The 17,887-nt window shown below is 39.3% G+C and overlaps 1 protein-coding gene across 1 annotated transcript in view; it reads right to left on the bottom strand.

Moving 5' to 3' along the window:
- txnrd3 (thioredoxin reductase 3) overlaps positions 1 to 14,466 on the bottom strand; it is a 73,570-nt gene extending 59,104 nt beyond the window's left edge. Inside the window, exons 1-3 of the mRNA XM_062456429.1 lie at positions 14,067 to 14,466; positions 13,366 to 13,426; positions 841 to 950 (exon numbers count right to left, since the gene is read on the bottom strand). Of these exons, the coding sequence (XP_062312413.1) occupies positions 841 to 950; positions 13,366 to 13,426; positions 14,067 to 14,183 (288 nt within the window). The 5' untranslated portion in view covers positions 14,184 to 14,466. The remainder of the gene's footprint in view (positions 1 to 840; positions 951 to 13,365; positions 13,427 to 14,066) is intronic.
- Between the last annotated feature and the right edge of the window lie 3,421 nt (positions 14,467 to 17,887).

The following is a 17,887-nucleotide window of genomic DNA, read 5'->3' as shown; positions in this document are numbered from 1 at the left end:
CTGTCATTGAAATACTGTCCATGAGCCGTGTAGTCCTTGGGGAATGTTTCTAAATCCATGAAAAGTTATTTTCCTCAGACTCCTTTGTCTCCTGGAGACTCAATACTGGAGGACCATGTGGTCTACCTGCTGACCCCATACTGCACCAGAAGCTTTGAAGCTCCTCCTGGAAGATAAGGGTTCAAAACCCCTTTCTCTTGTCGGGGGTAGGAGAAAGGTGTGAATGGTACTGTGGTTTGTCTGTTGGCTCTGTGTTACATGCAGATATTTTTTTATCTTATAACACCAAAAAGAAATTCCCAGCAACTAAGATACAGAATATCTATCAAAATCCATGTTCAGCAGAATCTGTATGCGCAGGCTACAGGTGAACAGGACAAATGAGCAGGGATAGGTGAGGACACCAGTTGTATCCGAAATATAAATGCTGTATCAAGCTGGCAAAAGGCCACCTTATCAGCTTACAGAATAAAGTCCCCAAACATTGAAAAACACCAAAAAGTGTACCATTAGTAAATTGAGCAAGAAAAGACAAAGCAGGAGGAGATAGCAGCAGATGAGGGCATCTTTAACAAGACATTCATTAATATGTTAATATGAGTTTTGCTGCATCAAGCTGTAAAACACACTCAAAAATAAAACCACTCAACCTTGGTTTCTGGCATACAGACAATGAGTGTTACACTATATTAGAATGCAAACATAGCATTCAAAAGCATCAACCACCATTGAAGGAGAGTAGAAAACCAGAAATAAACTGTTAACTCATAAAAAAAAAAAACGAAACAGTACATCGATGTAGGTGGAATATTGTTTTTTATTTATTTCAAGGATGCGTACCTGCATGGTTTTGTCACATCCGCCAATGTGAGTCTTGTTGATGAAGACATTGGGGACGGCTTTCTGCCCCGTCATCTCCAGCAGCAGAGCCTGATAGTTGGAACCCCCATCTAGGAGGAGATAAGAATGAAGCAGTTGTGAGAGCGGCTTTGATTAACTCTTAATTCATCCACCCCAAACTTCCAATTGCACTGCCAGTCCTAATGAAAGAAGTTCAGGGAATAGATGAAGAACAATTCAAAACAAATTGAATGCTGGCAATTGGAAGGTTCTCAATATTTACCAAAGCCAAATTTGTAGAGCATACTCTACACTTTAAGCCAATTTGTATTCAGGACAGCAGTGAGTATTGGTGTGTAATGATGAACATTGATGTCTGAGTATCACAAACTATTGGGTGGGAGAGTAGAAGGATTATGAACAAACTAGTGCTTGCGGTGCAGCTGGGGCAATTGTTATAATTGAGTGTGTCTTGACAAGGCAAGCACACACATCTCACATATTTATTATTTTTCTTTATTTTACCACCCTTAAAAAAACGTGAATATCGTCTTGGTCACGATTGCGTTGCTTGTATTCCCGCAAACATTCCGTTTGACTGTTAAGGTTGAAGTTTTTGTGGTGAAGCTAATGGTGGCTAACTAGCTAGCCAGTCACTAACGCAGGGGCGTAGCCAGGACATTATTTCTGGGGGGGCCAGCTCTGGCCAGTCTTTTATTTGGGGTGGCACTTGATTGTCAAAAACTACTATTTTAAAACTCACACACTGCATTACTCAGAGCAGCAGTTTTCTAACGGTATCCAGTTGTTAGCTGCTAGTCTCCATTGAAGCGCGGTCAGAATGCAGGTACGTTGGTTTGCGTCTTGTGCTGTTGATGGGGGCGTGGCCCAACATGTTGCGAATATGGGGCTTGTAGCGTAAGTGACAAATTACAATATAACACGACTATAAAAAAATATTAATGCATTTTTTCAGCTTAATACCGTTTCTGTTCAGAAGGGTTTATAAAAAAAAAAAAAGTGTGAGGTTGGGGGGGCCGGCAGGGTGGCCATTCTCTGACCAATGGTGGCCATGGCCCCCCCTGGCCACCACGTGGCTACGCCCCTGCACTAACGTCACTAACGTCACAAACTCCCACACGATTACCTATAGTAAAACTCCACTTCTGGGAGATAGATAGCTTCCTGAAACAACAAGACAGCTGCATAAATGCCACAGGTAAAAGCCAGGGTGATAACATGTAATTAGCTATGTTTCCAGGCTGTGATATACAAATGTCCTGTCCCACACACAGCGGTAGTCTAGTGAAGGGGCCTGTCCTTAACCACTGATCAGTTAACAATAATTAAAGATTACAACTAATGATTACTTTTATACTGTTTGGAATGCTCTGAATATAATAAACAATGGTTGATCTATACCCTGCTATATTAAGCTCATGAGAACATAACCCTTGGTCATGTCCAGGAGAGAAATATGCCTACGAATGATGTTGCTTGTATCATTGATAAACTGTCATTATGCCGTTTGCTCAGCCTGCAAAGCCATAAGTTAGTTCTTTGTAAGGTGCGACTAGGAAATGCCTGTGACACTAGTGTAGGTCACAGGTCACAATGTTAACAAAGTGTATAATGCCATTCAACTTTGAACAAGGAAAATAGAAGTAACGTCAAGGCCATTTCTAGGAGCCCCATCTAAGGACCTAAACAAAAGCTATCTAGCATGCAGTGTCCCTTTTCTGTGCTTGCGAAAGCTATGCTAATTGTCACATACCCTCCCATATTGTGATACTATTTAACTCCCTTGATTTCCTGTATTCATTGTCCTGTCTTCTGAGATGCTCAACTTGAGTATATCAGACACCTGCACCTTATAGATCTATAATAAATACGTAGTTTTTGTCTTGAACTTGTACATAGCTATTCACTTCTTGGACTTATTACCCAATTGCTGTGAAAGTACCATCTAATACGTCTTCACTAGTTAGCTTCGCTCTAGGGATGAGGTCTGAAGCTAGAGCTAGGAGCAAAACGGCTTCTCTCCAGCCCAGGGGCATCATATACAAAAGATTGCGCAGCTTACATACCAAAAGATGGCGTATGGCCAAAACTTGAAAAGTACATACGCACAGAAATATTCACATGTATAAAACTGGTCGTACACCAGCTCCTGCGCACCTTTTCTTTATAAATCACAATCAACGTGAGATTGACCGCACGTGAACGAGCCACTGACCCCGCCTTGCCTCCTCCCATAAATGAATATGCAGATGGCCTATAAATGCACCCGAGGTCATTTCTTTGTCTGATTAAAATGGCTAAACACGCAGTAAGAAATATTTCACAGACTGTGAGATCGAGGTTCTAACAACAGAGATGGAGGCGAGGAAATGTGTCCTGTTTGGTGGCCTGTCATCAGGTATAGCAAGCCCAAACTTCACATTTTCTGCAGAATTCCGCTAGCCTTCCTGTTCTTATGTCGGAGCGACCGAAGATGTTCCACAACAGTTTGATGCCGAAAAGACTTTGCAAAAAAGTATTGATACATCCTCATTAAGATCGCCTGAAAACTCCCTGGCCCTGTCTATTGCTGTAATTTTGGTTGACAAGTGTTTCCGTGTCAATTATCTTCAAGGCTGAATCTTGGGATTTTTGGCAAACGTTTTAATATAGGCTACAGACTAGTAGGCTAGCAAGTCTAACGTGAACGTTACTGTATCTGTTTATGGTCTTATGATAGGCTTCCTTCGATTGTTATCACAGACCTACACTGCTGGCAATGGGCTCTGTTTACAGGTTAAATATTTCGAAAGAATAGAGACGTAATATGATTTGACAAGTTTATTTAAATTTTGCCTCAGACCAATGCATTCCATTTGAAATTCTGCGGGTTTTCGTCAGAATTCTGCGCTCGCAAATTACGTTTGGGCCTGGGTATTGGCAACAAAAGGAAGTCGGCGGAGTGGAAAACTGTCACTAGGACTGTAAATGCTGTGGGTTTGGAGAACCGGATCATGGCAAAAATTTAGAAGAAATGGTCCGATGTAAAACTCGAAATTAAGAAACGTGGTGGTCCTTGGGAGATGGATCCGTGCGTCATGCCTCCTGTGCGTCACGGATGAGCCAGAGTCAGGCTCACAGAAACAATAGGGGTTATGAGTGCCCAGGAAACGAACCGGAAAACAGATGTAATCATTTCCGCTGCTGTGCTAACCAAACGGCAAACCCAGCTAGTTCACACAATCAATAACATTATTATCATTATGAGCATTTTGGGCGTTTAAATGATTTCACTTTGAAGACCATGTATTTACGTACCAGATGTGGGAAAATCCGAACAGTGATTTTTACTGCGTATCTCAGTGTGAAATATCCGGATGACCTGATGTCGTACCGCCTGGCTAAATGTAGAATTCCCATATATCTTGAAAGCTGCCCTCCTCGACCTTTTTGGTGTAAAATTGACCGACGTAAAATTATTTACTTTGTGACATGACGCGAACGAGACGTGGCTGCCGCCTACAGTAGCCTAAGACTATGCAGTCTAACGGGCGAGCCGTTCTCACTCAAATAAGACTACCACAACCCAAATCAAAATTCCGAGTCGACAGACCAATGGGGAATCACTTTTTCTTCTAAAGGCTGCCATCCTCAACCTTTTTGGTGCAGAATTCACCGAGATATAAAATTGGAAACTGGAGGCATCTTGTGTAAAACAGCACCATGTCAGCATAGAGCATATAGATCCGGAAGTGATGGCTGATTTACCGAATACGGAAGTGTTTTCCGCATAACCCCTATTGCATTTTCCCAATGCCAATCTTGTAGTTGCACAGCGAGTATATATTCCATCTGTGGTAAATAATCTGTGCTGCGTGCAATATTAACCATATACAGAGGGTGACATGCATTTCCTGAGTGATTTTGTTTGTTTGACACCCAAGTTTAACAGAAGTTATTATGGTGGCGGATTAAACAGTTAACAGCATTTCCTGTTTGGGTTTTGGCATTTTGATGTGAATCATCCACATCAATGATCAAACTTTTATTAGCGGAGGTAATTATGTTTTTTCAATAGTCAAAGTCATAGACGTATGACAGTAACTGTAGTGGAAACTTTATTTTGTAATGTTTGGTGAGTTTCGGCACTTTTAACATTGTGATAAACAAAATGTACAATACGATATACGCTGGTATTATTAGTAGATCTACTTTTGGAAACAGTAGTCAATTTGGGGATATTTCACATCACTGAAGCGTTAGCATCATTAGCCTCTGTTGGACGACGTACGACAGTGGTCTGTGATACATCTGTTTTCAATCATTAAATAATAAACATGCCTCACAAATATGGAAGCAAATCGTTACCAAAATTCAAATGCAAATGCATTTCCAGAAATGCATTTGCATTTTAAGAATGTGGCTGCATTATTTGACTCAAATGAAATTAGTAATCAATCATCCTATTGAAAAAGAAATGAAAAAGAAATAGACATTTGAGATTTAATTTTCAAAACATGCCCCAGCAAATAGATACCAAAATTCAATTTGAAATGTAAAATTTGAAAATTAAAATGCATTTCCAGAAATGCATTTTCATTTTCAAGAACGTGGCTGCAAAATCGTGACCACAATTCAAATTAAAATGCATTTCCAGAAATGCATTTTCATTTTCAAGAACGTGGCTGCAAAATCGTGACCACAATTCAAATTCAAATGCATTTCCAGAAATGCATTTTCATTTTAAGAACATGGCTGCAAAATCGTGACCACAATTCAAATTCAAATGCATTTCCAGAAATGCATTTTCATTTTAAGAACGTGGCTGTAAAATCGTGACCACAATTCACATTCAAATGCATTTGCAGAAATGCAAAATGAACGAAAAAGCATTCTGAGCGGCGCAGCAGAGTGACGTCAGTAGCCGCTCTTCTTCAGCTCCCTGCTGACCGAGCTACCCATCTTGTTCGGTAGGGAGCGGTGTGCACATCTGCATTGCATTACATTGCAAATGTGCCGGGAAATTGATTGAATTGCCGGGTCTTTAGAGGACGCAACTTGATGTCAAACAATGACTAAAACAGTGGCAGAGCTACTATTAATGTGTAAATCTGTGACGGCAGAGTATGCAGCCAAGCTCTCTATGACTTGTTCTACTCGGTCACGGGCATCAGACTCAGATATATTATTAGATTCTACCTGTTCAGCTAATTACAAAATACGAGTGAAGTGTAGAATGAAATAGATGTCTTCTCATCTCCCCTGCAAGAGGCAGCCTCATAGCTGAATCAAAACGAATACATTTGGCAGACCGGTGTCAAAACTGACCTAATCTCTATGACGTAAACGTCCTTTTAAGTTTTTCCCTTCTCGTGATATTTTCAGGCATTTAGCCTACTCATATTGCATTCATTCATTAATAAAGAACCCCCTTTGAAGATTATTCTACGACGTTACCGGCAGTAGAAGATGGAATCGCGATTCAAACAGTACCATCTGCTAACTGAAAATATGCCCCCAAAAACTTAAATAACCTTGACATTTATGTAGTGGAAAATCGCTCATTCATAAAAAGCTCACCTGGTAGCGATCATTGTCAGTAACAACGCAAAATGCGATATAGCCCTGTGTGTAGAAGCTGCCCCGTAAATTCTACTACTACAGTACAGTACTAGACTACTGCTGTGTTCGTCTTGGTAGCGATTGCGTTGGTTGAATTCGATTCAACGTTCCGTTGTACGGTTTAGGCTGAAATTAATTATTTTCATGAACAGATTGACAAAGTTTAGGCTGTGGCAATGAAGTTCAGGTTAGTGGTCAGATAGTTTCACCTATTGAAAGACTTTTGATTTAAGTAAGGGGAGTGCCAAACATGTTCTGTTGCCGTTTGACTTCCTAAACAGCTGTGTAGATGTTTTTGTAGTGTGCCTTGCCTAGGCTACAGCGTTGCAGTGAGCAACACTGGTTTAAAACCACAGGTAATGATAATTTCACCAACAAATCGTTTACTTGTAATGTAATGTCATAATAAATCCTACAACGAAAATGTATTTGTGAGGAATGTTTACTTTAACGATTGAAAACAGATGCATCATAGACCACTGTAGTATGTGTTTCCCGGGCAACAGAGGCTAATGTCATGATGCTAATGCTTCAGTGAAATAGTAGACTACCGTTTCCAAAAGTAGATGTGGGCCTACTTCCTTAATAATATCAGCTAATATTGTACATTACATTTCACAATTGTGTTTCACATCACAAAGTAAAATGAGTAAATAGTTTTCTTGTGGCGTTTCTGCAGCTGCCTTGCAGTAAAGCTATAGTTAGCCTAGCTATCCCCCAAGTTAACAGACGCGAAACAAATCGTTTACTTGTAATGTAATGTCATAATAAATCCTACAACGAAAATGTATTTGTGAGGAATGTTTACTTTAACGATTGAAAACAGATGCATCATAGACCACTGTAGTATGTGTTTCCCGGGCAACAGAGGCTAATGTCATGATGCTAATGCTTCAGTGAAATAGTAGACTACCGTTTCCAAAAGTAGATGTGGGCCTACTTCCTTAATAATATCAGCTAATATTGTACATTACATTTCACAATTGTGTTTCACATCACAAAGTAAAATGAGTAAATAGTTTTCTTGTGGCGTTTCTGCAGCTGCCTTGCAGTAAAGCTATAGTTAGCCTAGCTATCCCCCAAGTTAACAGACGCGAAACAAATCTTCTGCTACAGGTAGTCACGCGTGTTTTCGTGACGTTAGTGACGTAAGTAACGTCAGTGACTGTGGCTAGCAAATTAGCCACCGTTAGCTTCACTTTTCGCCACAAAAACTTAAGCTCAGCCCATGCAACGGAACGTAAATAAAAATACAAGCAACTCAATCGCTACCAAGACGAAACTTTTGACACCTAGGTTGTCTATGTAGGCCAAATATTGACGAAGATTTAGGGGGGCAAAAATAAATAATAATAATAAATATATATGTGAGAGAACAAAGGTTGTGCCCTTGCCGAAGGCAAAGCACACCCAACTAGAAAAAGCTGTTCCTGCGAAACAGCAGTGAGAATGCTGAAAACCTGAATGGGGATAGCTGACCATGCTAAAAAAGCTGAAAATAGTAAAAATTTAGTAGAAAGTTATAAGCTGAAGCTTCAAAGCGCCCGAAAGGTATTTTTGAAAGGGCGGGAGCTGGATGAAGGCATAAAACTACAGAAAAGAGAAGAACAATGCAAAAAGAGAAATAATTCAGAAGAATTTGAAAATTTAGTAGAAAGTCATTTGCTCAGGTTTCAAAAGGTCTGAAATGTATTTTAGAGAAGACCTGGAGCTAACTGATTAAAATACTGCTGCAAAAAAAGTTGAACTATTGTGGGTAGTAAATAAGATCATGATACATCTAACCAGCGGATCATCTTGCAAGTGTGTCAAAGTGGTATTTTTAGAGACTGTATTAACACCGTAGGCGTGAATAATTAATGCATGGTGATTGTCGTCCATCTGTAGCCGAAGCTAAGCTAGAGAGAGGATGCAATGGGAGACTTTCTACAGTAAGCCATATCTACTACTTCAAATTGAAAACGGAGACCATCCTTTGATTAACCCTTGTGTTATCTTCGGGTCGTTCTGACCCATCAGTCATTGTGACCCACCGTCGTATTGCGACAACTTTACCGCATACAAAAACAAAGTGAAGCATTTTCTTTTAACCGTTGGGCTGTCTCAGACCCCCCACATTGCGAAGGTTAAAAGAAAATTATTTTTATTTGTTTTTGTATTGGGTAAAATTGGGTAAACACAACAATGGTTCGTTATGAACCTTTGGGTCATGTGACCCGAAGGCAGCACGAGGGTTAAAGACAAGTTCCTTAACCTCTGTTGTCAATATCGCCAATTAAAAGTAAATACTCTTCAGTTACGAAGCATTTGTTTGTAGCTAGGTAATGAATATTATGTCTGGAAAAACGTAGCTAGCTATGTGACCTGGTTTCGCTGTATGACGACAGTCGTAGTGTCACTAGAATGGCCATAACAAAAGATCATATTTCAAATCTGTCTGCTGTTCTACATTGCCCACACAATTCAACTCTAACATGGCCTCTAAAATTAGCTCGTCTAATGTATGGTGGACTGAGAAAACATATTTGTCAAAGCGGAGCGAGCGGATGTCATGGGAGAATTCCTACTGTGTTAGATTTACTGCTTCAAATTAAAACGGATAAGAAATTTAGAGTAAAGTTTCTTAACGTCTGTGTTCAATATCGTCAACTAAAAGTAAAAACTTTTCAGTTACGAAGCTTTTGTTCGTAGTAACGCCAGCTGCAGTAAACCTTTCGTGACCCCGGTTTGGCTGTTTGTGACAGTTGGATATGACAGTGTTGAGCCTCGATTTTTGCAGATTTCTGTGAAACTTTCTTAAAGAAAAATAATCTAGCTAGATTATGTACACTTTAAGTTCAATGTACATACCTTGTTTGGCCAATTTGGTCGATTGTGGAAAAAAGTAGAACCGTTTTTAGTTATGGAGAGCCATCGCGCTAGCTTGGAATTGCACTATCCCACTCATCACTTCAGTGGTCATAACTTTTAAACAAAATAGTCTATCTTAAATCTGTCTGCTGTTCTGAATTCATGACAAACATACGCACATTTCATATCCTCTATCTTGTAGTGAAAGTGGTTAAAAATGAGGTTTTCTAAAAAAAGTAATGCAGACGGAGAAGACTTTTGTCAGAATGGCTGCGTGAAATCGTCTTGATAAAGGATGATTTGCCTAACATGATCATATAAATATTTACATCATTAGAAAGCCCTAAATCTTGTCTTCAAAATGGTATAAACAGTTCAGGTATATTATTTGAAAAAGTCTGCATATTCAGGCAGGAAAGTGTTAAACACTGTCAAGAATTGACGCGGTGAGAAACAGTTCTGTCAGTGCATGACGTCACAATTGAATTTGACTTGAACATTCTGAACCATTGAAACCCATTCATTTTTTTTAGCACTTTAAACTTTAATACCTTAAAAACTTTAAAAGTTATCAATGAGAAAAGTAATAGCACACTAGAGCAGTTCAGACTTTATCAAATGAAGTTTGAACGGTGTTTCTAGCTTAAACGGTGTGAAAGGAGTAGGCGACGGAAAAGTGGGAGGAAAATTAAAAATTAAAAATTAAAAAAATAGAGAGGGTACAATTTCTGGGGAAATTGTAGGGTGTGCTTGCTTGCGTCGGTTGCACAGGGGTCCGTTTTTGAATGACATTTTTACAACTGATATTTCTGTATACTTTATATAAAAATGCATACTTATTATTTATAAAGATTACATAGATTTAAAAGCATTTTTTTTGCTGCTCATTTACAACTGAAAATACGAGTGAAGTGTAGAATAAAATAGATGTCTTATTTCACCTGCAAGAGGCAGCCTCATCGTTGAATCAAAACGAATAAATTTGTCAGACCGGTGTAAAAATTGACCTAATCTCTATGACTTAAACGTCCTTTTAAGTTTTTCCCTTCTCGTGATATTTTAAGGAATTTAGCCTACTCATATTGCATTCATTCATGAATAAAGAACCCCCTTTGAAGATTATTCTACGACGTTACCGGCAGTATAAGATGGAATCGCGATTCAAACAATACCATCTGCTAACTGAAAATATTCCCCCAAAAACGTAAATAAGCTTGACATTTATTTAGTGGAAAATCGCTTTCATAAAAAGCTCACTGGTAGCGATCATTGTCAGTAACAACGCCAAGTGCGATATAGCCCTGTGTGGAGAAGCTGCCCCGGTAAATTGTACTACGGTACAGTACTAGACTACTGCTGTGTTCGTCTTGGTAGCGATTGCGTTGGTTGAATTGGATTTAACGTTCCGTTGTACGGTTTAGGCTGAAATTAATTATTTTCATGAACAGATTGACAAAGTTTAGGCTGTGGCAATGAAGTTAAGGTTAGTAGTTAGATAGATTTTTGATTTAAGTAAGGGGAGTGCCGAACATGTTCTGTGGCCGTTTGACTTCCTACAGCTGTGTAGATGTTTTTGTAGTGTCTCACGTAGGCTACAGCGTTGCAGTGAGCAACACTGGTTTAAAACCACAGGTAATGATAATTTCACCCACAAATCGTTTACTTGTAATGTAATGTCATAATAAATCCTACAACGAAAATGTATTTGTGAGGAATGTTTATTTTAACGATTGAAAACAGATGCATCATAGACCACTGTAGTATGTGTTGCCCGGGCAACAGAGGCTAATGTCATGATGCTAATACTTCAGTGACATAGTAGACTACCGTTTCCGAAAGTAGATGTACTTCCTTAATAAAATCAGCTTATATTGTACATTACACGTCACAATTGTGTGTCATATCACAAAGTAAAATTAGTAAATAGTTATCACCCTGGCCTCTTTGCTTGTGGCGTTTCTGCAGCTGCCTTGCAGTAAAGCAGTTAGCTTAGTTCTCCCAGAAGTTAACGAGCTGCTAAACTAATGTTCTGCTAGAGGTAGTCACGCGAGTTTTCGTGACGTTAGTGACGTAAGTAGTGTCATTGACTGTGGCTAGCAAGTTAGCCACCGTTAGCTTCACTTTTCGCCACAAAAACTTAATTTCCACTTAAACCATGCAACGGAACGTAAATCCCAATAGAAGCAACTCAATCGCTACCAAGACGAAACTTTTGACACCTAGGTTGTCTATGTAGGCCAAATATTGACTGAGTTTTAGGGGGGCAAAAAGAATAATAAAAATAATAATATATGTGAGAGAACAAAGGTTGTGCCCTTGCCGAAGGCAAAGCACACCCAATAATAATAAGTATGCAGAATAACAATATTGTTTTTGCTTGCAGCAAACACACTAATAAGTTCATCTACTTAAGTTTCGGAAACAGTAGTCTACTATTTCACTGAAGCATTAGCATCATGACATTAGCCTCTGTTGCCCAGGCAACTCATTACAGCGGTCTATGACTAATCTGTGTTCAATCATTAAAGTAAACAATCCTCACAAATACATTTTCGTTGAAGGATTTATTATACGTTAAATCGAATTCTAGCAACGCAATCGCTACCAAGACGAACACCGCAGGAGTCTATAGTAGTACAATTTACCGGGGTCATCTTCTCCATGCAGGGCTCTAAACTGAGACCAAATAGTCGCATCTTGCGTTGTTACAGACGATGATCACTACCAGTGAACTTTGAGCGACTTTCCCCTAAATAAATGTCAAGCTTATTTACGTTTTGGAGGCATATTTTCAGTTTGCAGATGGTAGTGTTTGAATCACGATTCCATCCGAGATAGCCGGTGACAACGTTGTTAGAATAAGCTTCAAAAGGGGTTTCTTTATTAATGAATGAATGCAATGAGTAGGTTAATTGCCTGAAAATATCACGAGAAGGGAAAAACTTAAGGGCTAGGAAGTGCCTTGGAAGTGCCTAGGAAGTGCCTAGGAAGTGCCTTGCTCAAGGACACAACGGCAATTGACACGGCCGGGAATCGAACTGGCAACCTTCAGATTACTAGCCCGACTCCCTCACCGCTCAGCCATCTGACTCCCTCTCTTGCAGGGGAAATTAGAAGACAACTGTTTCATTCTACACTTCACGCTTAGCATTTTGAGTTGTAAATGAGCAGCAACAAATGTATGCTTTTAAATCTATGTAATCTTTATAATATTAAGTATGCATTTTTATATAAAATGTACAGAAATATCAGTTTTAAAAATGTCAGTAAAAAACGGACCCCTCTGCAACCGACGGAAGCACACCCCCACAATTTCCCCAGAAATTGTACCCTCTCTAGTTCTTGTTGTTGTGGCGGTTAACAGCTTACTGAATGCCTTCGATTAACGCGTCTGTTTTCTCCGTCTCTCCAGACTCGAGTTCAGTGATTTAGTCTCTGAAAGTTAGCGTACATAGGTATTCTTTTTAATCATATTCATAACTAAATGTAAAAGGTTTTCAGGGGGGGAAACCTTCAGACTCCCCAGCAGATTTCGTCCCCCCCAATGTCGACTCCATGGCTACGGCCTTGTATAAAAGCATCTAAAAACAGCATGTCATGGGACCTTTAATGTCTAAACTCAGTCCACATCCATTTATTGCCTTCAGGCCTACATGCACTGTGATTGTTCTGTTGTTGTCATAAGTACGCTACAGTCTTAGATATTGTAGGTGACTGTTACCGTCAACAAATGAGTTATTCAGTAAGCCATTTGTTTTTTGCTTTGGTATCAAAAATGGTATTGAGTACAGTGAAATTTCACTGGTATTGGTAGTCTACCAACTACTGAAATGTGTGTACCGTGACAACACTAATTTACACATTGCATGTTGACCAAGTTGCATGACAACATACATCTTACAAAACAACCATTTCAACAACTACCTTGCACAACGTAATGGGTCTGAGTAGCAACTTCCCAAGCCTGCCCAACACAATTACAAAGTTGTATTTGCTGACTCATCCACCGATTGCTGATAGCTATCATTGAACTGTATTAGGTTATCCCCTTACCAATAAGATCCAACTCCACCACATTGCACTTCACGTTCAGCTCTTTGAAAAGATCTTTTACCTGGAATGCAAAGCACTAAACGTTAGATGGTTGTTCTCAACGTGGAATGTGTTTAATATAACCGAACATTTGACCCAACATGTTTAGCAAACGAAGCTAACGTTCGTATCGATCAGCCAGGTTATGCCAGGTTACTGAAAAACTTAAACTAGTTAGTTAGCTAACTAGTTAACTTAGGGTTTAATAAATAAAACACAAGAAGGATAGTTGCCACCATTTGTTCGACACAGCTTTGAGGCTATTATTAGATAATTTGATACAAAATATATGAAACATCTATATTTGTAGCTACCTTGTTAGCTACTACCTTAAATCAAGTTAGCAAGCTACAGTAGCTAGGCAGCCACCACATCAACTGCAGTTTCCGGCTACAAGTAAAATACAAATAAAATGGCTGGCGCAGATGCTAGCCACAAAATCATAGGAGACCTGGTATGCCATATGATACCTTGATATATATATATATATATAATTAACATATATTTAACTACGTTAGACTAACTAGGTAACCAATTACGTTAGCAACAGTAGCTTCCGATCCAAGGGTAGCCTACTATAGTGACAACACAGCTGAGCCAACATTCGCGGGAGAAAGTGCCGGTTCCGCTAAATCTAGCTAGCACTATCTTTGACATCTTACCTTGACACAATACGGGCAGAAGCTTTTACTGAATACAAGCACTTGATTTGAATCAATCAGCTGCTGTATTTTGGTTTTAAGTTCGTTCCGTCCGGTATCCTTGTCAATAGGAGGCATTTTCGGAGTATTTCCTTTCAGTCTAGCTTGCTTTTGACAAGCTCCAAATGACGCTAAACTTACTGTGGGATAAATAACAACCTCGATAAAGTACACAAAGCTTATGCTAGCTAAACAACTATTTCGTTTCGTAGCACCAAACTACCTGACTTTGAGTTTAACACAAGTCTACACCATCGACGATTGAACCTTTGTCCTCATCTCAACACTTGTGCCGACTGCCGAGTATCAGTAGACTTTATCAACCCCGCCCCGCAAAAAAGCTACGTAGATAGTGCGTCCAAAAATGGGTTGTCGTGAACGGGGAGAGCGAGACATGGGTAACTGGAGACCTAGAGCCTTTCAAGGGAGTCAGGTGGCTGAGCGGTTAGGGAAGCGGGCTAGTAATCTGAAGGTTGCCAGTTGGATTCTCCGGCTGTGCCAAATGACGTTGTGTCCTTGGGCAAGGCACTTCACCCTACTTGCCTCGGGGAGAATGTCCCTGTACTTAATGTAAGTCGCTCTGGATAAGAGCGTCTGCTAAATGACTAAATGTAAATGTAACTGTCGACGCAAAGGGGTTACGGTGGGCAGTCGCGGAGCCAGAGGGGTGGCCGGGGTGGCACTGGACCACCCTGACTGGCCACCCCAAAATGTCATTCGCTATCCCTGGCAATTGGATCCTGATTGACATTTAATTTATCTTGTTAAAAGAAGCGTTTCTTTTGACATGTGGCAGCGCATTTTTTTCAATCGAGGATATTTCCGCAGTTCACCAGTCAGTCACAAATCACTACGCCAGCGTCTGATACAGCGCCAGCGACGGAAGACAAGAGCATATTACAGTTATCGTTTTAAGGTTTACTTTTTACTTTTACTTAGTCATTTAGCAGACGCTCTTATCCAGAGTGACTTACAGTAAGTAGCCTACAGGGACAATTCCCCGAGGCCTTGCCCAAGGACACGTCATTTGGCATGGCCAGGTTTAGCATTGGGGTTGAGGCTTCCGGAACTAAATGTTATGAAAGTTGAGTTGCTGGGCCGCAGAGCCATAGAAAAAGATGCATATTGGCAATTTGGTTCCATAACAGATTCAGATAAGAGAAATCTCTGTTTTTGTTTAGCACTTACCATAGTAGCTAACAGCGCAGTTGTCGTACTGTGTAGTCTAGTTGATTCAATTTCGTTTTTTTCATTTTAATTTATATAGCACACTTTTAAAACAATAACAGTATCATTTAGCCATTTGAAATCTATTGTAATGACCTGACTAGGTCAGAAAGGAATAATTGTCCAGGCATAAGGAAGTTCCCGAATTGACGTTTATTAACCACACGGTACACATGCTACTAGTAAGCCAAACAGCTGTTAGGCCCTAGCCCACGCTAAATAAAAGAAAGGTAGACCACAAAACAATAGTGACCGTCTCTTGTAAAACCCAGACGTAACAGAAAGAACAGACGCTAAACCTGCTCTTAACTTCGGGGCTGGAGCAGCTACCCCTGCCCAACCCCCCTCCATGCCCTTTCGCCAACCACCAGGCTGCCCGGCATCCGAATATTCCGGGAATTCCCGTGATTGGCAGACAGCAGGTTGATTGGCATGTCGGACCCCGCGAACAATATTGGTAAACAACCAACTAACAGCCTAACATATAGCCTAACACACGTCTTTCTGTGTGGGTCGCTACACTATCATTGTACTTTAACTGCTAAGATTCCTTGATGAGATGCCTTATCAATCTATTAACGTTACAAAAGATTAACAATGCAGTCAGATATACCCTGTTTGCTATTGTATAATGCCTCTTTGAAACACGTATTTCAGAGTAGGGCTAGCCATGTTCTAGTAACTTAAAGGCTGGTAGTTGATTAATATGGAAGCAAATCGTTACCAAAATTCAAATGCAAATGCATTTCCAGAAATGCATTTGCATTTTAAGAATGTGGGTGCATTATTTGACTCATAAATGAAATTAGTAATCAATCATCCTATTTGCATTTTAATTTTCTTCTTCAAGAGTGGTCCGTGTACCTTTGTGGCCATTGGTTTTTCTAATTTGCAACCCGTGTTGACAAACGCAAAATAGGGCCTTAATATCGTTTTGTCACTTTAGTAAATCGAAAACACATTTAAGTATAACGGCTTGTTTTTGGTTGTTTCGTTTTTTTTTTTGAATAATGAAATAACCATATAACACAAATGGTATAACGAGCCATTAATCGTTGTTTTGATTATTCCATTTCCTTTATGCTGATATCTGCAAAAGATGAAAAATAGGCTCGTAATATCGATTTGTCCATTTCGGAAGTCAGAACCAGATGATGGGGAAATGCGTGGTATCCGTTGTTTTGTTTTATTTTGGAATAACCATATAACACAAATTGTATTACGAGCCATTTACTCGTTTGTTTGATTATTCCATATCCTTTATGCTGGTATCTGCAAAAAATGAAAAATAGCCTCGTAATATCGTTTTGTCCATTTTGGATGTCAGAACCAGATTATGGGGAAAGGCTTGGTTTCCGTTGTTTTGTTTCATTTTGGAATTACGGAATATCCATATAACACAAACGGTATAACGAGCCATTTACTCATTTGTTTGATCGGCCGTATTATATGGAGGACCAAACCTGCCAAAATTAAAAATAAATAAATAAATGTATTTATACATAAAAAAATGTAAATATATAAAAATAAATGTATGAAAACATCTTAATTACGTATTTATTTATTTACATGGCCATTTATTTCTGTATTTATTTATTTTAGTATTTATTTATTTCTGTGTACATTTATTTCTGTATTTATTTATTTCTGTGTACATTCATTTCTGTATTTCCTTGTCCTTAAACTAATGAGGTAAGCTGTCAATCAATGTATGTCACGGTGTCACCTTAACCCCATTGGTTGATCGGTATCAGAGTGCGAAGATGGACTTTCCATGCCTGGGTTTGCTATGACTACCTTAGTAAACAAAAGACTGCACACACGCAATAGATAGCGAGATATGAGAGTTTTGGCTAGCTAACCTTGCTAAAAAAAGTGCTAGTCAAGATGTTTAACTTTTTCGCGTTGAGGCTCTGGATACCAATTTGTACCATTTAGCTGCCTGCAGAGTCATAAAGAGAAAGAGTTGCGTCAATTGCCTTTACGTTCATGGTATTGTACTGTACTGTAGGCTAGTTAGAACTAGAGCGAGCTAGCATCAGTTTCAAACACAGCAGCATCGTCGTTGAGGAACAGTTGTACTGTACTGTATGATGGAGTTGTGCCAAGGTAAGAATGTATGGAAGCAAATTGTTACCAAAATTCAAATGAAAATGCATTGCCAGAAATTCATTTGCATTTTAAGAATGTGGCTGCATTATTTGACTCATAAATGAAATTAGTAATCAATCATCCTATTTGCATTTTAATTTTCTTCTTCAAGAGTGCTCAATCTTTCACTTAATTAAAATGAAAAAGAAATAGACATTTGAGATTTAATTTTCAAAACATGCCCCAGCAAATAGATACCAAAATTCAATTTGAAATGTAAAATTTGAAAATTTCCAGAAATGCATTTTCATTTTCAAGAACGTGGCTGCAAAATCGTGACCACAATTCAAATTCAAATGCATTTCCAGAAATGCATTTTCATTTTAAGAACGTGGCTGCAAAATCGTGACCACAATTCAAATTCAAATGCATTTCCAGAAATGCATTTTCATTTTAAGAACGTG

The sequence above is a fragment of the Osmerus eperlanus genome, chromosome 1 (assembly GCF_963692335.1).
Source record: "Osmerus eperlanus chromosome 1, fOsmEpe2.1, whole genome shotgun sequence".
Taxonomy (NCBI): domain Eukaryota; kingdom Metazoa; phylum Chordata; class Actinopteri; order Osmeriformes; family Osmeridae; genus Osmerus; species Osmerus eperlanus.
This window is presented reverse-complemented; position numbering and strand designations above follow the sequence as displayed.